General features: G+C 33.5%; 2 protein-coding genes across 2 annotated transcripts; one reads left to right on the top strand and one right to left on the bottom strand.

Moving 5' to 3' along the window:
- Nucleotides 1-263: 263 nt before the first annotated feature.
- Nucleotides 264-13,452, bottom strand: LOC119830968 (ATP-dependent translocase ABCB1-like). Its single transcript, XM_038354160.1, has 24 exons — nucleotides 13,410-13,452; nucleotides 13,055-13,330; nucleotides 12,703-12,803; nucleotides 12,267-12,438; nucleotides 11,555-11,726; nucleotides 10,746-10,876; nucleotides 9,510-9,734; nucleotides 9,295-9,420; nucleotides 8,397-8,600; nucleotides 7,828-7,998; nucleotides 6,777-6,975; nucleotides 6,525-6,592; nucleotides 6,024-6,185; nucleotides 5,744-5,848; nucleotides 5,051-5,212; nucleotides 4,581-4,784; nucleotides 4,197-4,438; nucleotides 3,367-3,523; nucleotides 3,014-3,103; nucleotides 2,659-2,763; nucleotides 2,159-2,365; nucleotides 1,719-1,865; nucleotides 962-1,337; nucleotides 264-496 (listed from the first exon to the last, which is right to left on the bottom strand). Exons 2-23 carry the CDS (start codon nucleotides 13,211-13,213, stop codon nucleotides 1,152-1,154), a joined length of 3,495 nt encoding a protein of 1,164 aa, XP_038210088.1. The 5' UTR covers nucleotides 13,214-13,330; nucleotides 13,410-13,452; the 3' UTR covers nucleotides 264-496; nucleotides 962-1,151.
- Nucleotides 13,453-14,523: 1,071 nt separating this feature from the next.
- LOC119830865 lies at nucleotides 14,524-17,517 on the top strand. The gene is made up of 3 exons (XM_038354036.1): nucleotides 14,524-14,614; nucleotides 14,836-15,053; nucleotides 15,485-17,517. Exons 2-3 carry the CDS (start codon nucleotides 14,841-14,843, stop codon nucleotides 16,934-16,936), a joined length of 1,665 nt encoding a protein of 554 aa, XP_038209964.1. The 5' UTR covers nucleotides 14,524-14,614; nucleotides 14,836-14,840; the 3' UTR covers nucleotides 16,937-17,517.
- The last annotated feature ends 454 nt before the right edge of the window (nucleotides 17,518-17,971 follow it).

Genomic DNA, 17,971 nt, shown 5'->3' with positions numbered 1-17,971 from the left:
TATAATGCTCGCGTTAAACCAAACACAAGAATATTTGATGTTGAAATCAATGATATCTGCGGAAAATGGTGGAAAAGGCGAACGTAGACGCACGAAGCACATATATTATAGCCTATAGAACTCGGAGATGAATATTTAATATCGGAACAATATCAGCTTTCTAATAAGAGTAGGAGAAGAATAAAAATAGTTCGTAAGAAAAGTTAGTTTCTACTTCAATACGAACACATCACGATATTATTATATTCATTGTTTTTTTTTTCAGAAATGGGGTTACTTGCGGCGGTAGTTGTGAACGTTATAGGTGGCGTAGTCATATACGCCACTGGAGGTTTAGCGACCGGTTTCATAGCGCCCTTGTTGGGCTTTAGCAGTAGTGGCATAGCGGCCGGTAGCATTGCTGCAGGCGCCCAATCATATTACGGCAATTTGGTGGCTGGAAGCATCATATCCAAGTTGACCGCGGTAGCCATGGCTGCACCAACTCCATAAGTACCTAATATGTATTTGTTAATGACTAGCTTCTCAACCCGGATTTGTCCTCTTATTTGGTTGAAAAAGGTTCTTTCTGACTTTGGAAATGGCACATTTAGTTGTTGAGTTAAATAGTAACAATCAAATAAATAAGCTATTTTCTAATATTTGCTTGTAAATTTGCATAGAATGTAAATAAAAAAAAATACACATTTTTATAACAATAACAAAAGACAATATTATTTTATTTTGTCGCGACGCATTCTTATAATATAATGATCATTATTCAGCACAGTAAACTTAGAAGAATATTTTTTTATTTCTATTCCGTAAGTAACATTCGTATTGTCATCAATTGAGGTTATGCACTTTTAAAAGGTTTACAAAGCGATAACAGTTTTACGAAAAATATACTTACCCCTGTACGTAGGTATTCTGCTTAATTATAAAGTTATGATTTAATTTCAGTTTTTTTTTTTTCAGGTACACCGCACCGTGTTTATTCAAAGCATATTGTCGGTACATGGTTGAAATAAAATAATCGATCGAGGCTCGCCTGTTTTTTTTTTAATTTTTTTAATAAGTAATGAATGTACACATAGTGCAAAATAAAAAAAAAATGTAATAATATAAACCAATAAAATTTGGCCAGGTGATTTAAAAACACGACCTAATTATTAATTGTGCATCATGGCGTAGTAAAGTCCCTTGAGCGCGAGCAGGCGGTCGTGCGTGCCGCTCTCGGCGACGCGGCCGGCGTGCAGCACGCAGATGCGGTCGGCGTCACGCACGGTGCTGAGCCGGTGAGCGATCATCACACACGTGCGCCCCGCCTTCGCCGCGTCCAGCGCCTCTTGCACCACCTGCACACAATGCACTAAACCTTTTTATATACCCACATTAAAACGTGCACATGGCTGTCCCTAAATAGTGTCCCGACCTGCTAGCATCATGGCGTATGTAGCTCAGGCTCGTTCCTCCCATGTCTAGCCCTTTTCTCCCCGCACAATTGACTTGTCTAAACGTCTATGTTGAACGACTTTCGAGGCTAATTAGACTGGCTATAGGCTATAAAATATATATTTACCACGGGCTAAGCCGGGGAGCATCGCTAGGATAGGTAGGTGCAACAGCTTTATAACAGGAAAAACAGCTTTAAATTTACTAATAGCACAAACTTATACACTAGTACTAGAAAAAGAAATTCATGCGTTTGATACAGCTTGGTCTGTAGTATGAATTACTTTTTCGCTCGCTGTGTCCAGAGCGCTAGTAGCTTCATCTAACAGCAGTATCTTCGGATGGCGTATAAGCGCTCGAGCTATAGCAACTCTTTGTTTCTGACCCCCGGACAACTGAATGCCTTTAGATCCTATATCTGTTTCATATCCCTGCAAATTGTGAAAAATGACTTGACTTGTGAAATATAAAATTTAAATACTCTCCAGCTAAACTAATAAAAAATACCAATGTTAATTACTTCTGAGTATATTGTGTTATCTGTTGATGCATACAATCTCTTTTTCCAGAAAAACTTTTTGCTTGCCAAAAACTTTTAAAAGATTCTAAAACCTTTCGATCGTAACACTTACGACGTTAGTACATAAAGCTATGTATTTATATTAATACAATATATACTTTACATTTAAATTATTTAGGTATATAATATGTAGTTGAAAAATACCCTCGGCAAAGAGATAATAAATTCGTGAATATTGGCCAAACGTGCGGCATCCACAATATCATGCTGGCTGACGTCGATGGAGATTGCACCATACGCTATATTGTCCCTGATAGAGCGGTCAAATAGCGTCGGTTCTTGAGACACGATTCCCATGCAAGCCCTTATTTGGTCCATACGCAACTGTGTTAGCGGTGTTCCATCTAACATCTAACATTAAAATTATTATGTTGATCAAAAATGCCATATTTTCATCACTTTGACGTTGTTGTTTCAACTTTACATGTATAATTACAAAATTAAATGTCAAAGAAGTCTCTGTCCGTTACACTTTCACGACTAAACGACACAATCGATTTTGGTGGAATGTGGGAATGAAAATAGTTCCCAAAATAGACCCAGGGTCAATACTCAACATATTGTACAAGAACCAAATCAATTTCTAAATTGTTGAATTTTTTGTCTGCGGACAAAAGTACTGTACGGCACAGCAAGTAACTCACAATGCATCCTTGATCAGGATCATAATATCTCATCAACAATTGTATGATAGTACTTTTTCCACATCCACTTTTTCCAACTATCGCTATAGTCTTACCACATTCTATCTGTAAACAATTCATGAGTCTATCTTATTTGAAGAATATTCTCTATACAGCATCATCAACGTAATTTTTAATTGTCAAACTTAATTTTTTTTTTTTAATAATCGTCTGGTTCATATAGTCTTAGATCCATAGATATAGTAAGGAGTATGACTATGCTAACAACACATGATTATGGAAGAATGAAATGCGAAATGTAGGGTACTTTTATTAAAAAATTAAATAAATTAAACTCTCTGTACATTATATGTACCTGAAAATCAAGTCCTTGCAGTACATTTACAGTTGGTCGGGTCGGATATTTAAAATCCACATTTTTAAACGTTACTTCCCCAAGGGCTTCCTACAATTATCACGGAAGGAAATTATATGGGCTTCAGCCTTATATTTGATGAAATACAACACAGTCTTGCTTGTAACAGTTTCAGATTGTTATCTAAGCCAAAAAGCTATTTAGTGATAATATTAAATAAGAATATGGTTCTAATTTATCAGTTATCTATTTCCCAAGACTTAGGTCTACATTTTATCTGATTGAATCACAACATTCGGAGTATTTTTTATTATATGCATTGCAAAACCAATAAAACCATGGGTAATACTAACAAAATGATCAATTGCTGTGTTTGGATCCAAGATCTTAGGTTTTGTGTTGAGCAAGTCTATAATTCTAGAAGCAGCCCTCACACCCCTTTGGAAATCAGGTGCATAAGTAAAAGCATTCTGTGCCTGATTAGACGCCATTTGCAACGACTGGGTTGTACTGAAAACATTATGTGAATATAATAGGCATTATATTATTGATAGATCGGTTGAATATGAAAATAATTTCTTCATACTTTAAGTTTGTTTATTTTATTGATCCGTACAAGATTAGTACGGATCAATAATATCTACTATAAAAAATGCTTTTATATGTTGATGATTGTTAATGAATGCTTATCAAGATTAATTCTGCTGCTCAAGTTGTAGCAGAACTGTAACCTTTGTTGAAGAGGCGTTCTTCCAAGAGGTGGCAGCACTTATCTCAGAATTTTAATCTATTTCTGTAAAAATTTTCATGCCACTCTATTTGTTTGGCAAACTTTTTCCGAAACGCTTGGATCAATTTTATTATATTATAATATACTAGCGGTCCGCCCCGGCTTCGCCCGTGGTACATATAGTATAGCCTATAGCCTTCCTCAATAAATGGGCTATTTAACACTTAAATAATTTTTCAAATCGGACCCGAAGTTCCTGAGATTAGTGCGTTTAAACAAACAATCAAGCTCTTCAGCTTTACAATATTAGTATAGATATAATTTATTTGTTTATATTGAGGTAGGTCCGAGACGTAATGCATAAATTATTTTAAGCTTTAAGCGTTTACTGGGTCAGGTAGTATCACGAAGGCAACATTTATTAGACGTTTATCAGAGCTATAAAGTATTTACATGAGAACATCTTCGTACGCGATGCCGTCAGATACAATGAGATGTCCTCCGTAAGTGAGCGCAGCGGCGTTCACAAAGTTGAACATTGACCGCGAGAGGCCGGTGACGAGTCCGCGCCAGTGCGCCGCGCACGTCGCAGTGCGTACTGCGGGTTCGAGCAACGCACTGTACTGCGCGACGATACTCGCCTCTTGGCCTAGCGCGGCCACCGTGCGTATATTAGCTACCGCTTCAACTGCCACCTGATATCAATGTTTTATCATATGTTTTATCATTATCATTAATTGTTCCAATGACGGTGTTTTATCAATTTGCTTTTTTCTTTTTATTTTTATTTAATTACAAAAAATGCACAGCTATGGTGTCAGTTTACAAAACAAAAACCTTTGTACTACTTTCCAGTGCCGTTGCATAACCAGTAGATTCCTCATCCGTCGCCTTGCTCTGCTGCCAGATGACAAATATAATGATTGGCGTGAAGCACAGCACAACTATGCCCACGCGCCATTCAAACCACATCGCCAGAAAAAATGCCAGGCCTATAGACCCTATACCTTGCAATATTATTCCAACTTGCTGGCCGGTCGCCTTTATTAAAAAAAATAAAGTAATCGTTCATAAAAATATAATAAAATCGAATAGTCTTTCTCAGGTTTAAAATAAAACGAAAAAAGTCATCACTATATTAGAACGATTCAACCGTTTTTATGAACGGAGTAGTAACTGCTCATGTCATATTTATTACCTATTTCTACGCACATTTATAAGCTATCATAGGCGGAGTCATTGGCAAGCTACAGAAGTAACGCCTCATTTAATAACTCTGTTTCTGTATAAGACTGTAACACACTGACCCCCTGAACATACGCAGCTTCCGAAGAAAGTCGCGCACATAAACCACCAGTAGAATGCGCACGATCATCGAAGTAACCCACGTGCTGATGTAATAAATGTGTGAACATTTTTAATCGCAGTCTCTCAGTTAGATATGCTCCAGCAGCACCGAATGAAATAGTCTATATACGGTATTTATGAAGAAAAAGAATAATTATTACAAAAACAAAAAGGTTGACTGCTAAAGATTTAATTTTGGTGGATCTTTTTCGCCCGTAGGCAATCTATCCTCATTCCTCACGCTTAGTTTATAAATATTAAATTGATATGATTATTTTTTTCAACACTAGGTTTAACGTGCATTTGAATTTAATATGACAAATTATATTAATACATATTATTATTAACCAAAACCAAAATTAAAAGCAGTTGTAGCTCAGTGGTGAGAACATCGGACTTCAATATCGATAAGTCGGGGTTCTAAACCGGGCGAGTGTGCAGGAAATAAATTGATTTTTCAATTTATCATGTGGGTAACATCAGCATTTAACATCACCATTTATCGTGAGGAAACTGGCATGTCCAAGAATCAAAAGGTACGCCGACATGTGACATCTGTCAACCCGCACTTGGCCAGCGTGGTGGATAAAAATAGGAGGCCTGTGTCCCAGCAGTGCGAACGTATATGGGCTGATGATGATGATATTATTAACCTCAATGAAATTAGCGATACCAATGGCACATCCAATCAATATACAGGAAACTGATACTTTTTCAACTTTATACATGAGTTCCTTTGGATTAGTATTCGACATAGCCTGCAATGAAAAAATGTGTTAAAATAAATAATACATCTTGTCTTCTCTAGAAAATTCTATGAAAAAAGTCCAGTCGTCGTGCAGACAAAGGAATTTTTTTTTTTTTTTGGAAAGTAACTCAAATTTAAAAATTGAGCTTTTCATGAGGGATTACTTACATAAAAATGAAACTCACACCAAACAGATCACCAAAAAGAACGATGAATAAGGGTATAGAGAAACCACTGACAATGGAGCATAAACATCCCAGTGTAACCAACTTCCACTCTGGCGCGTTAAGAGTTACCACACGCCAGAAAGAGAGGGGTGGCGCTTCGTGTTCCTCTTCTTTTTCAATCTTAAAAATTATAATCTTTTTAATGTACCTAGTTCTGATGTTATTAAATGTTTTGCATTGGTTAATTTATTTGCAGATATGCTAATTTTAGGAACGTCCAAATTGAACAACGTATTTTATAAGCATCTAATTAACTGCACAACAACATCCGTTAAAATTAAAATAAAGAATATAATTTCCCTGTATACACACCGTAAGGTAGGTATACTTATACAATGTGTAAATCCACCACTGCTGAATAATAATTGTATGAATAAACATTTACTGAATTGTTACTTTAATTTACCTACAAGCATATAATTTACAAAAGCTGAAATATAATTTGTTAAGTTTACTAACGAGAATTGAATCGAACTTATCACCATCGTATTCAGACATTTGTGATAATTGCCGACTTATAAAATTATCTGTAAAAATAACGAGAAGTACCTGATTATCTGCTTATATCCATACATAACCGGACTTATATTTATATATGACATCTAATCTAATTGAGTAGACGGAACCAAACAAATACATAATAATTTAATTAACAGTAGTATAGTATTATGTTATCTATGGTAACAGTAACTATTAAGAACAAATACTTGCCATTACTGATAACTCCAAAGCTATCTTTATTTTGAATACCAGGTTGATACATTTTATAATAGTAACCCTGCATATTCAGAAGCTGTGCATGATTTCCAGATTCGACAACTACGCCTTCATGCATGACGTATATGATATCCACATTGCGTATTGTCGACAAACGATGGGCTATTATCAAGGTCGTACGACCTTCGGTGGCCTTTATGGGATAGATTAACAATTTTTTATTCATATTAAGTTAAGTTTGTATCTGAAAATGTGTGCCGGATACCGGTGCGCTGTGATCCTTGGACATTAAAAAAATATTTTTACAGATTTTCTTTAAGCCTTGTTTTTATGGCTCTATCTTCTGCGACCAGCACACAAAACATCTGTGGAAGGGTCAGCGAGTTGATAGCCAGGTGTACAAGTGATGTCAAGGATGTTACAAGTATCTTTTATTCAATTATTTTGCGTCTGAAAACGCAAGTATACCTTCCATACATTCTACATAAATTCTACATTAATACACAAAATGTGCGAAATCTCTGAAGGATCTTCGGTGTATTCTCGGATTGATAAATAAAATATAATAGTTTAAAAAAACTATAAAACACGCTTTAACAAAAATCATATTTTGCAAATTGAAAACTGGAATAATTTTATCAAATTAGTGTATTGCCATCGGTCCTCAATAAATCTACAAAGTTTGAACGAAATCTGGCCGTTTAAAGTGGGTCAAAATCGCGCCCAAAGAAGTCAGTTACAAACAAACAAACATACAAACAAACAAACATACAAACAAACAAACATACAAACAAACAAACATACAGGTGAAGCTAATAAAAAGCGTGTAAAAATCGATAAATAAAACTTGGTAAGTACACAACACAATTCTCTATTTGAAGTTGCATGTAGTAAGTAAAATATGGAAAATTAAAGTCTTGTAATTTATTACCCATTTCGTTCGCAGAATACCTTATCAGTTAGTTTATATATGCACCCTACTTAATACTTATTTTACCTTATCAGTAAGTTTTGCCTACAGTGCGCACTACTTCTCTTTTTTAACCTTATCGAGGGCTCGTTGCACTTTGGCCTCGGAGGAGGTGTCGAGTGCGCTGGTCGCTTCGTCCAGCAGCAGAATGTGCGGGTTGCGCACGAGCGCGCGCGCGATCGCGATGCGCTGCTTCTGCCCGCCGGACAGCGACGCGCCGCGCTCGCCGACATATGTGTCATAGCCCTAAATCCCCGGTTCTACTTATTGAGCTATTATCATATAATTGAACAACATGCATCTTAGAGGGTGTTCGTTGCACTTACCTCAGAGTAAACCAAATATATATTTTAGATCACGCGAATTTGCTTGTCACAGCTAGTATAATAATATAAATTAATACCTAATGGAGTAGGGACCATTCGTGTTCGGCAACTATTATATATTAAATGCATATTACTTATTATAAGTACTAGTATAGTATTATGTTATCTGTGGTATAAGTATACTTACACAATACCGTAAGCTTAATTAAGCAAAAACTTAACATTATTCCAATAGCTCTTTTGGTAGGTGAACATAAATAATTCAAACAATTAGTAGTAAGTAAGTAATATTATCAGACAGGAATAAATAATAATTACGTAGGGTAATTTCGTGATAAATTCATGTGCGTAAGCCTGTTTAGCGGCATTTTCAATATCTTCATCAGTAGCTTCTTCGCGGCCATAACGTATGTTAGTACGGATAGTAGCACTAAAGAGCACTGGCTCCTGCCACACCAAGCCAATCTGGGCTCGCAACCACCGCACAGATAAATCCTGTACATTGTGTCCATCCAAAAGCACCTAAATTTATAAAGTTCAGTATTGTTTTATTATATAACATTGCCATATAGAATCTATGATAATAGAAATATGTATAGTGCTGCATTCAGAGAATTTCGGTTGCGAGTTATCTGGTCCAATTCGTGCCGATACGCGCTCGACTGCCACATCAAAAATTATACCGCGAAATTTGTGAATAGAGAATCGTCGAATCGATCAGAGAATCGTTTTAGTTTGAGTATCGTCTAGGAAACTACTGTACGAAAATAAACAGGTTTGATAATTATAGCATTCACATTCTTTGAAACAATGACTAGCTGCGTGGTTTGCATTATTGGATTTACCCCGTCATCCGTAATTACTCTGATGCTACGCTATGTTCTTATTTTATTCTTCCTAACTGCAATATTGTTATAAATAATAATGAAAATTAATCAAGAAAGCTAGCAAATTGAAAAAGCAAACAAAAATACGATTTATCAGCACGTTTATCAGTTACTAACTAGTCGCCCCGACTTCTCCCGTGGTACATAAATAGACTATGTCACTTAGTGAAGTTGCAGCTTTTTAATTGTGAATGAATTTTTCAAATCGGTCCAGTGGTATTTGCGTCAAAACGTTTCAAACTTAAAAAAAAACATATTTTTTTATCCCTTCTATTTCCACAATATGTTTAGTTTGTGGCTGTGAGCAAAATGAAAAATAGAGTATTTACAGATCCTTCGATTGCATCATAATATCTTGATATGAGCTGAATGATTGTAGATTTTCCACAACCAGAATGACCCACTAACGCAGCCGACTGGCCTCGCTGTACTGTAAGACTCACACCTTTTAATACCTGAAAAAAAAATTACATGACAATATTATTTTAATGAATATTGTATGCATAAATAATAATTATCTATTGATTTAGTAATTTTAACATACAGGAACTTCAGGTCTCGATGGATAATGGAACACGACGTTTCGCAATTCCACATGAGCTTCAAAAGTTTTCGGCTTAATTCCTCGATCCAGTAAAGGATTGATTATCGGTTGTGTATCGATCGTTTGGAATATTTGAGCACCAGCGCCCCTCGCCGAGCCAAATGAGTTCATAAGGGAACCCACCATTCCCAAATTACCTAAAGCTGTCATCACTCCGAAAAATACCTAAAATGTATATACACGTGCTAATCATGCGCTGTGTGTAATACGAGTGATGAAAACTTTTCAAAATAACACTTTCTTGTTAAAGAATACGTAAACTAACATATAAATAATTAGGTACCTAATAGTCACTCATTAAAAATAGATATTTTAAACATTAATTTCATACATTTTTATCAAGATCGGTGGAGTAGCGTGGGGCGTCTGATGATACAACAGCGCTATGTCATTGTAGCGCCCACGGAAATACATATTCTCAGAAAATTTCAACCTTCTATCACAATTTATGAGATACAGACATTCGGACGTACATATGGACAGACAAATAGATAGACAAATAGACGGACAGCATTTTACTCTTTACTCTTTAGTATAGAAACCTAACTGAAATAAAATACGATTAACTATCCATTTTTATTGTTGGTAATTTAGTCACGATTTAGTCACTATTTAGTCACAACGTTCATTTAAATTTTTTCAAGTTGACTCTTCATGCTGTTACGTGAAGATTAGTTTGCCAAAACATCAGATCGATTGTCCGTATATTGTTACGGTTTACATTCGTTAAAAGAAATGTTTAGAGATATATTCTCGGCACCGCAGATAACTCACAAGTTTAATCGAATATAGAACATATAGATACCTATTAATATCAAAGACGGGACAAGCCGCGAGTAACAACGTTATAGCAGAGATAACATAGCATTATTAAAGTATTACTAGCTGTACGCCCCGGCTCCGCTCGGGTACCTAGTTGTTTATTGTAATTTAAATTATAATAAAAACTATCCTATCTCTCAAGTGGGATCGAACTGCACATGGTGTGCAAATTTTATTATAATCGGTTAAGTGGTTTTTGAGTCCATTGAGGACAACGTGACACGAGATTTATATATATTAAGATGTCAAATAGGTACCATAACGTTTTATTAATTTTATTAATGTGGGCTTAACGAATAGAAACAAATTATTAACGATATCGCGTTTTTAACTAATAACAAATATACTACTCACGGAAAACATGACATCAGCATTGTAATTATCTGGTTCTTTTATAACAAGGTATATTCCGAAGTAAAACGATAATGCATACGAGCTAAATATGCAAAAAAATAAAAACCCCATTGATAAGCCAGTGAAACACTCTGAAATTTACAGTCTTAATTAGACTTAAAAGAAGAATAACGAATACAAACTTATATAATACCAATAATACCTAATAAAATCTTACTTTTAGAAAAAGGAGAACACAAAAGGGTCAATATATACCTATTAATTACACCTTTAATCTGAGCATAGATTACAGTATAGCAGAGTTCATTCACCAGTGCTAAATTTAATATCAATCCATCTACTTAATAACATTTAGCTACTATTATATACCAAATTATATTACCAAATTATATACCAAATTATATAGGTTTTCATGAAATTTGATGAAACTCCGTGAAATTTTGTTTGGGAGAGTGCATCATCCCAAATATTATAAATGCGAAAATTACACTGTCTGTCTTTTCTTCAGACCTATATCACTAAACCGATTTGGATGAAATTTAGTAGGATAAAGTTTAAGACCCGAGAAAGGACCAAGAACTTTTTATCTTTTCCTTGGGCCACGCGGGCGAAACTGCTAACCAAATACAAATTATGTACTAATCGGTGAACTTTAGTATTAGATTTTTTTTAGATTTCTTTTCGCGCTTATATTACAACTACACTAACCAGAACATAATCATATCTATTATTTAGTTCATATATAAAACCAGTACCTATAGCATGAAGTTACCTATAATATTATAACAATTACTTTAAATTTGCATTACCCTTCTGAATATGTATGTTCCGGGCTTTAACAAGATGCTTTCTATATCTTTCTATTTCTCTTTGCTGTCCGTTAAACGCGTATACAGTTCTAATTGAGCTGATAGCTTCTTCGGCCACGGCACTAGCTTCACTTTTTGCGAGAGATTGTTTTTTATACAAATTATTAGCTATCTAGAATAAAAAATTTGATATTTCAATATGAATCGTATTCTGTAAGAGTACCTTCATTATACTTAAGAACAGAGAAAGAAAAAAGAAATCATTATTTTTCAAGACCACGCTACTTATATTATATTTAAATTATTTCAAATTTAAAACTCAAATATTACACTGAAATATTGAAATTTTGTTGGGAACTTAAAATAAGCGTACATACGGGAAGATCCACATTTTCGTTGCCGATAAATTGTAAAAATTATGATACCTACATACGTAATATTTATTTATTAATGTTTGAGGGGTTAAAAATAGAATAAAATTAAAATAAAACATGCTATTCTAAACGGTATCATTGTTCAAAAGCTTTAGTATTCAAAATTTATTTGTTGTTGTTTGTAACGTTTTCACGTACCTACTATGAGCGACAAAGGCTGAATATATGTCCCACAGACGAAGCCTGGACGAACACCTAGTATATTATAAGATATATGCAGAATTTTTTATAACAGGCAGTTTTCTAAGGTACAAGATTATGGGAGCTCAACCACATACCCGGCCTGTCAATCCCACCAGTAAGAACGTGAGAGGTGCAGGCGTGAGACATAACAAGGCCAATTTCCACCCTTTCATCATGGACATGGTGATACAACCCAGCGCCACCGAAGCATTGTATACAAATGACGACAACTTATCCCCTATTCCTTGCTCCAGCTTTATTACGTCACTGTCAATAAATTTGCTTCTAAACTGGTCTATAATATTATATTCCTAGGTTAAAATAACAATTTTGCTATCGTCTCGAACAGACACACCACAATAATATATCAATTATGAATATCATGAAGAAAATAACGTAAAAAATAATAGCTACTTAAGTAATCGATTAATATACATACAAAAGGCTAGTAAGTAAATTAATTAAAAAATAAATAAGGAACGACATTCCATATTATCATCCATAAACATACGGAAGCCTTTATTTATTTACTCTGCCATCTTTGACGCGAAGTCTCCCGTTTGATGTAGGTCATAATAAGCGAAGTCCTGGTTTAAAGCAGCTTTTATGTACTCTTGTCTAATTTTTAATACCTATAAAGGAATTGCAGTCTTAAAAGTTTAAGTAGGTATAAAGCTTAATTTAGGTTATGTTGTTGCTACAACAATCATTTAAAAGGGACCAAAAGTGTGTAAGTTATGGGCATTCACGATTCCCGTTTTGATTCATGTCCCCATTCATTTCCTTTACTTAACGCATTTTGCAGGCTATAGAGTGAATTGTAATATGAAAGAGTTTTACTTATTTATTTTATAGTGGCAGGTTTCATATAATACGAAAATACCTGATTTATAGCTGCGATATTCATCAATGCAGTGCCAAGATATCCACCCATCAACAGTATGGCGCCTACACTCGAGTACTTGAGTGAGAATTTGTGCATCTCATGCAGAAAATCGTCATTCGCTAAGTTGTTCTTATCTGTCTTAGCATAATTTATCATATTTTGAAAAACGTTCGCAACCAATGTAATGGCATACGGCAGTATAATGCCCGAAATGAATGTCGCAGATAACGCCACTCCAATTAATATTTTGTCCCACTTTGATGCAAACCGAAACTGTAATTATTTGCAAAATATGTTAATTCCCATTTCTATCGCCAAACGTTGAATTCCACGTAGTAAAAATTATATTAACCAACGTAAAATAGGAAATGCTTCGTAGATTTGACTGTTTATCATGAGACTCTTCTTTCCTATTTAGAATAGAAAAAAATATTAATACTTTTATTTGTATCAATAAAAAGTAATTAAGGTATCTTCGCTTAATGACATAATTATATTATTCAAAATATTTGCAAATATCTTTTAATTGATATGTGTATTGAAGCTTACTTCATTTTTGTCACATTTAATTGTATAATTCGTAAAATCAGGACGAATAGACTTTAATGAATCTTCATCATACTCAGTACAGAATCATATCATTTATATAAACAATCTAATAGATATAAAACCCATCACTGAAAACAATGGTAAAATAAAAAAGTAAATAAAATTGTTCTTGATTTTAAAGCACCCATTCATGGTAGTACTATTACAACACGTAACCAGCATATTATTATTTCATATAAACTGCAACCATTTACAAAAATTGCTATTCAATTTACATTTTTTATAAACGAAATTTTATTTAAAAAAAATTATAAATTTTTACTCTAAAATATGGTTCTAGTATTATAGTTCTATATAATCTGTGGTCAGCGTTTTCACCTTATCCCTTTTCGGGCAGAATCAAACACTTTGATGAGTCAAGCCGCCTTTAAACTCTTTAGCTCTAAAAGCGCAATCCAGCTCTGTTTCACATTTTTAACAATTATCTTGAATAAGAGCCATTTTCAAATTTTTTGCTTTTGTACCCAGGGAGGGTATTTCTTTACGAACTGAGCGTCAAGTTCTAATCATAACATTACAGAATTATAATTAAACCAGAATGTAAACGTTCTGGTGATGTTCGCTACTGTAATATTCGTGATTATATACTTTTATTAAAATTTAGTAAAACGGTAACTCGAATACAAAAGGGTATTCGAGTTACCGTTTTTAAAAAAAAAGGTGGCGACACTTTCTGTGATTCCAGTGTAAAGAAAGTGTAAAAATCATGTTTTATACATATTTACGTTATTAATAGTGGAGGTTGAAAAATTTGCGACAAATAATTAATCGTACCTTTTACTGTAATCATTATTTGTTAGAAAATTTACAACAGACAACACTGAAGAAGACTGTAAACAATCTTGAAAATTGTTATATGTCATGAAATGTCATCAGAACGTAAATTTTATTGAATTGACAATAATAATATTAATAATTAATGTACAATATTTAGTTTTAATAATTTAAGTATGTACATACAATCGTTATTTAATTAAATGCCAAAAAATTCAAATAAGTATCTTATCTTTGTAGAACATCTTGTTTATTAAGATTTTTGTGTAATATCACAACGACATCTTATTCTGTACCATATCTATATCGTATTCTTCTGTGCATAAAATATAGTTATCAAATTAATGTTCACGCACGCATTGTTATTGTTGTATTTATAGTTTTATTTATTTCAGTTACCATGGGTGGATGTCGGTGTTCATATAAAAATTGTAATGTTAAGACTGATGGGAAGACTCACATGTTTCATTACCCAGTGTTCGATAAACTTCGATGTCACCAATGGCTTTTAAACGCACACAAGCTTGATTTTCTAAACCTTAAAGTGTCACAGTTGAAGAATAGAGTCATATGTCAACACCATTTTAAGGATGATAATTTTATGAATTATAAGGTAATTTGATCAAAGGTCAATAGATATCATGGCATATCGATATTTTATTTTAAATTTCCAATCTAAAAAAAGTAAACAGTTATGGTAAAATCTTTAAGCAAATAATGGAATAAATGTATAATTTGCATAGAAACATTATAACAATGAGACAAGAGCTAATTTGTAATGTAATACCGATCTCCATTCTCCCAACGTTCTATGCAGATTTTCTTATAAAAATTACAAATTTATTCCCTCTTATTCGTTTACTATATACATTTCATGTTGCTCTTGAGTTTCTCCAACAATGAATCAAATGATTTATCTTTTCTCTAATCTATAAACTGTTATTAATTACACACAAATTTTGCACACTCTTTGTATTTTAAAAGCTTTTTGATTTTTGCTGGCCAATTAAAAAGTAATATGTACCAAAGACGTTTCTATTTTAGAAAGATAAGCTTACGTTTGATGCTATACCTACTCTGGATGGACCATACTGTGACAGTTCTCAATATGAAAAAAACGATGAAGAAAATATGGAAGCCTTTCCTCTCATATTAGAAGTAGAAAATGAAAATATATTATATTGTGACAAAAGGGCCAATTATTCAGTAAAATATGCAGATTTTCTAACAAACAGTGAAATAAGTTTTGTAACTAGTTTAAATTTAGATACCAAATCAAATTCTAATGAAGAAAATGCTAGTCGTGAATTAAAGATGGGAAATAATCCTGTAAAACCTACACAAATAGAAAGGTACAGTGATAAATTGGTTTTCCAACCAAATAGCAATATACAGCCAAATGTTCTTAACAACACAGCTGAACCTATGGTGAACATCTCAAATAACATTAACAATACAACTCAGTTCGCTGAAGAAACTCCCTTAAAAGATATACCCAAAAACAAAAAATCATCTATTAACATAAAGTTCCCTGAGCCTAAACTTTTGAAAGACAACCATGTTAAGTCAGGCTCCGACAATCCTGTAAAAAAGGAACCCAAAGTAAAAATAATATCTCAGAAGAGAATTGATGATCCAATCTCTATACCAAAAAACCTGAAATTGGTATCCCCATCACTAGTAATTAAAATGCCACAGAAAAAAGCACCTCAGCAAGAAGCAAACTGTGCGGATTTAACTGTGCAGTCTCCACAAATTGTTGGAGATTGTTTATTTAAACCTCTTTCTGAACAATATGTTGTGCCATTAGAATTTGAATCACAAAATCAAAAAACTATTATGCACACACCTCAGAAGGATACAATCACAAACAACCAATCACCCAGAAAACAATTGGCTAAACATTGTTTCAGCACAGACAAACCAAAGGTGTCATTACTAAGAAGTAAAATAAGCTCACAAAGAATAGCAGCTATAGAAGAAAAGAGAAAGTTTAACATGAAACTAAGAGACATGATAGAAACTTGCCTAGATAAGAAATCACCAATACAAAATGGCAAAAAAACGGATTTAAAATCTGATGGTGATGCTAATGAAAGCAAAATAAACAGGCCTACTGATTGTGAATCTCAAGTGGGTTCATACTTATCAAAGAAACCAGAGCTGCCTAGTGCACAGGAATATACAATAGCTTATTTAGATGCACGTATGAAAAGATTAGAAAACACACTGTTGAATAAGATAGATCAAAACACACAGAAAATTATAGAACTTAAGAATTCTATTGTCTCTCCAACGCCAATAAAAAAGATAAATACTACAGTCCAAACTCACAATAATGAGGAATCTTACAAAAGACATTTATATCAAGAAATTTCTAAATTCCTAAGTCCAAACTCAAATAGTTTAGTGTATGAAGAGTTGTTTATAAATAAATTTTCACTGGAGAAGGCAAACACCCCTGAAGTTAAACGAAAGCGTAGAAAGTGCAGGTGATAATAACAATTTTTTTTTGTTTGTTTAAATATAGAATAATGAATAAAAAATGGGGTTCTTTTTAATGTTGTGTATTGTGTAATAGGATTTATTACTATCAAAACGAAAGATAAATTTTATATATATTTATGTGAGTTTTTGTAATAATAACATCCCGAGTCACAATGTAGGTTCATGCCTATCTCAGAAGCCTTATTAAATTTTGCACAGTGCTTGTATTTTACAAGCTTTTCTCTGAACAATTAAAGAGGAATATCGCGTATAAATTCACGGGGTTAGCAATGAGATGTACAAATTCATTTTATGTGTGTTTATTACTGATAGGTCATATCCCCGATTTACCAGATTACTAGCTTTCCGCTCGCGGCTTTGCTAGTTAAAAAAGAAAATATGCAGTCTATTAGTAGATATTCTCAACATAACTGTCCTATACGCTAACGGTATCATATACATATTTATATATTACTAAATAGAACCTACTTTGTTATAATACATTTGCAGACTCAATAATTAGCTCTTGTTTTCTATGCTATGATATCCCTACTAAAATTGTATATATGAAAAATGTATGAGTATAAAATAAATAATGTTTTATTTTAAATCTGTCTGTCTCTTCTGGACCTAAACCACTAAACCGATTTGAATGAAATTTGGTATAGAGATATGTAGTTTAAAATCCGAGAAAGGACAGGATAGCTTTCCCGAAAAATCGAACGCGAACTACGTAGGGAAAAGCTCGAGCTTGTTTTCCTTTACTACGCGGGCGAAGATGCAGGCACAAAGCATATTCATCATAATATAACATGCCTAGGAATACAGATCATAAATTATATATCAAACTTAGATTTAGTAAAAAAAATATTCAGAAATTAAAAAAAACGCCATCTAGTCCATATACATGCAAAAACTGTATTGCAGAAAGAGAGGAGTACTAATTTGAACGTCAGTTTTTTCTAACCGCAAATGGGTATAATATATACAAGAAGAGTGATTTAAACGGTAGCTCATTCAAAAGTTAATTAAAGTCAATAATAT

The sequence above is a fragment of the Zerene cesonia genome, chromosome 12 (assembly GCF_012273895.1).
Source record: "Zerene cesonia ecotype Mississippi chromosome 12, Zerene_cesonia_1.1, whole genome shotgun sequence".
Taxonomy (NCBI): domain Eukaryota; kingdom Metazoa; phylum Arthropoda; class Insecta; order Lepidoptera; family Pieridae; genus Zerene; species Zerene cesonia.
Note: the sequence above shows the minus strand (reverse complement) of the source record. Positions and strands in the feature narration are given on the sequence as shown.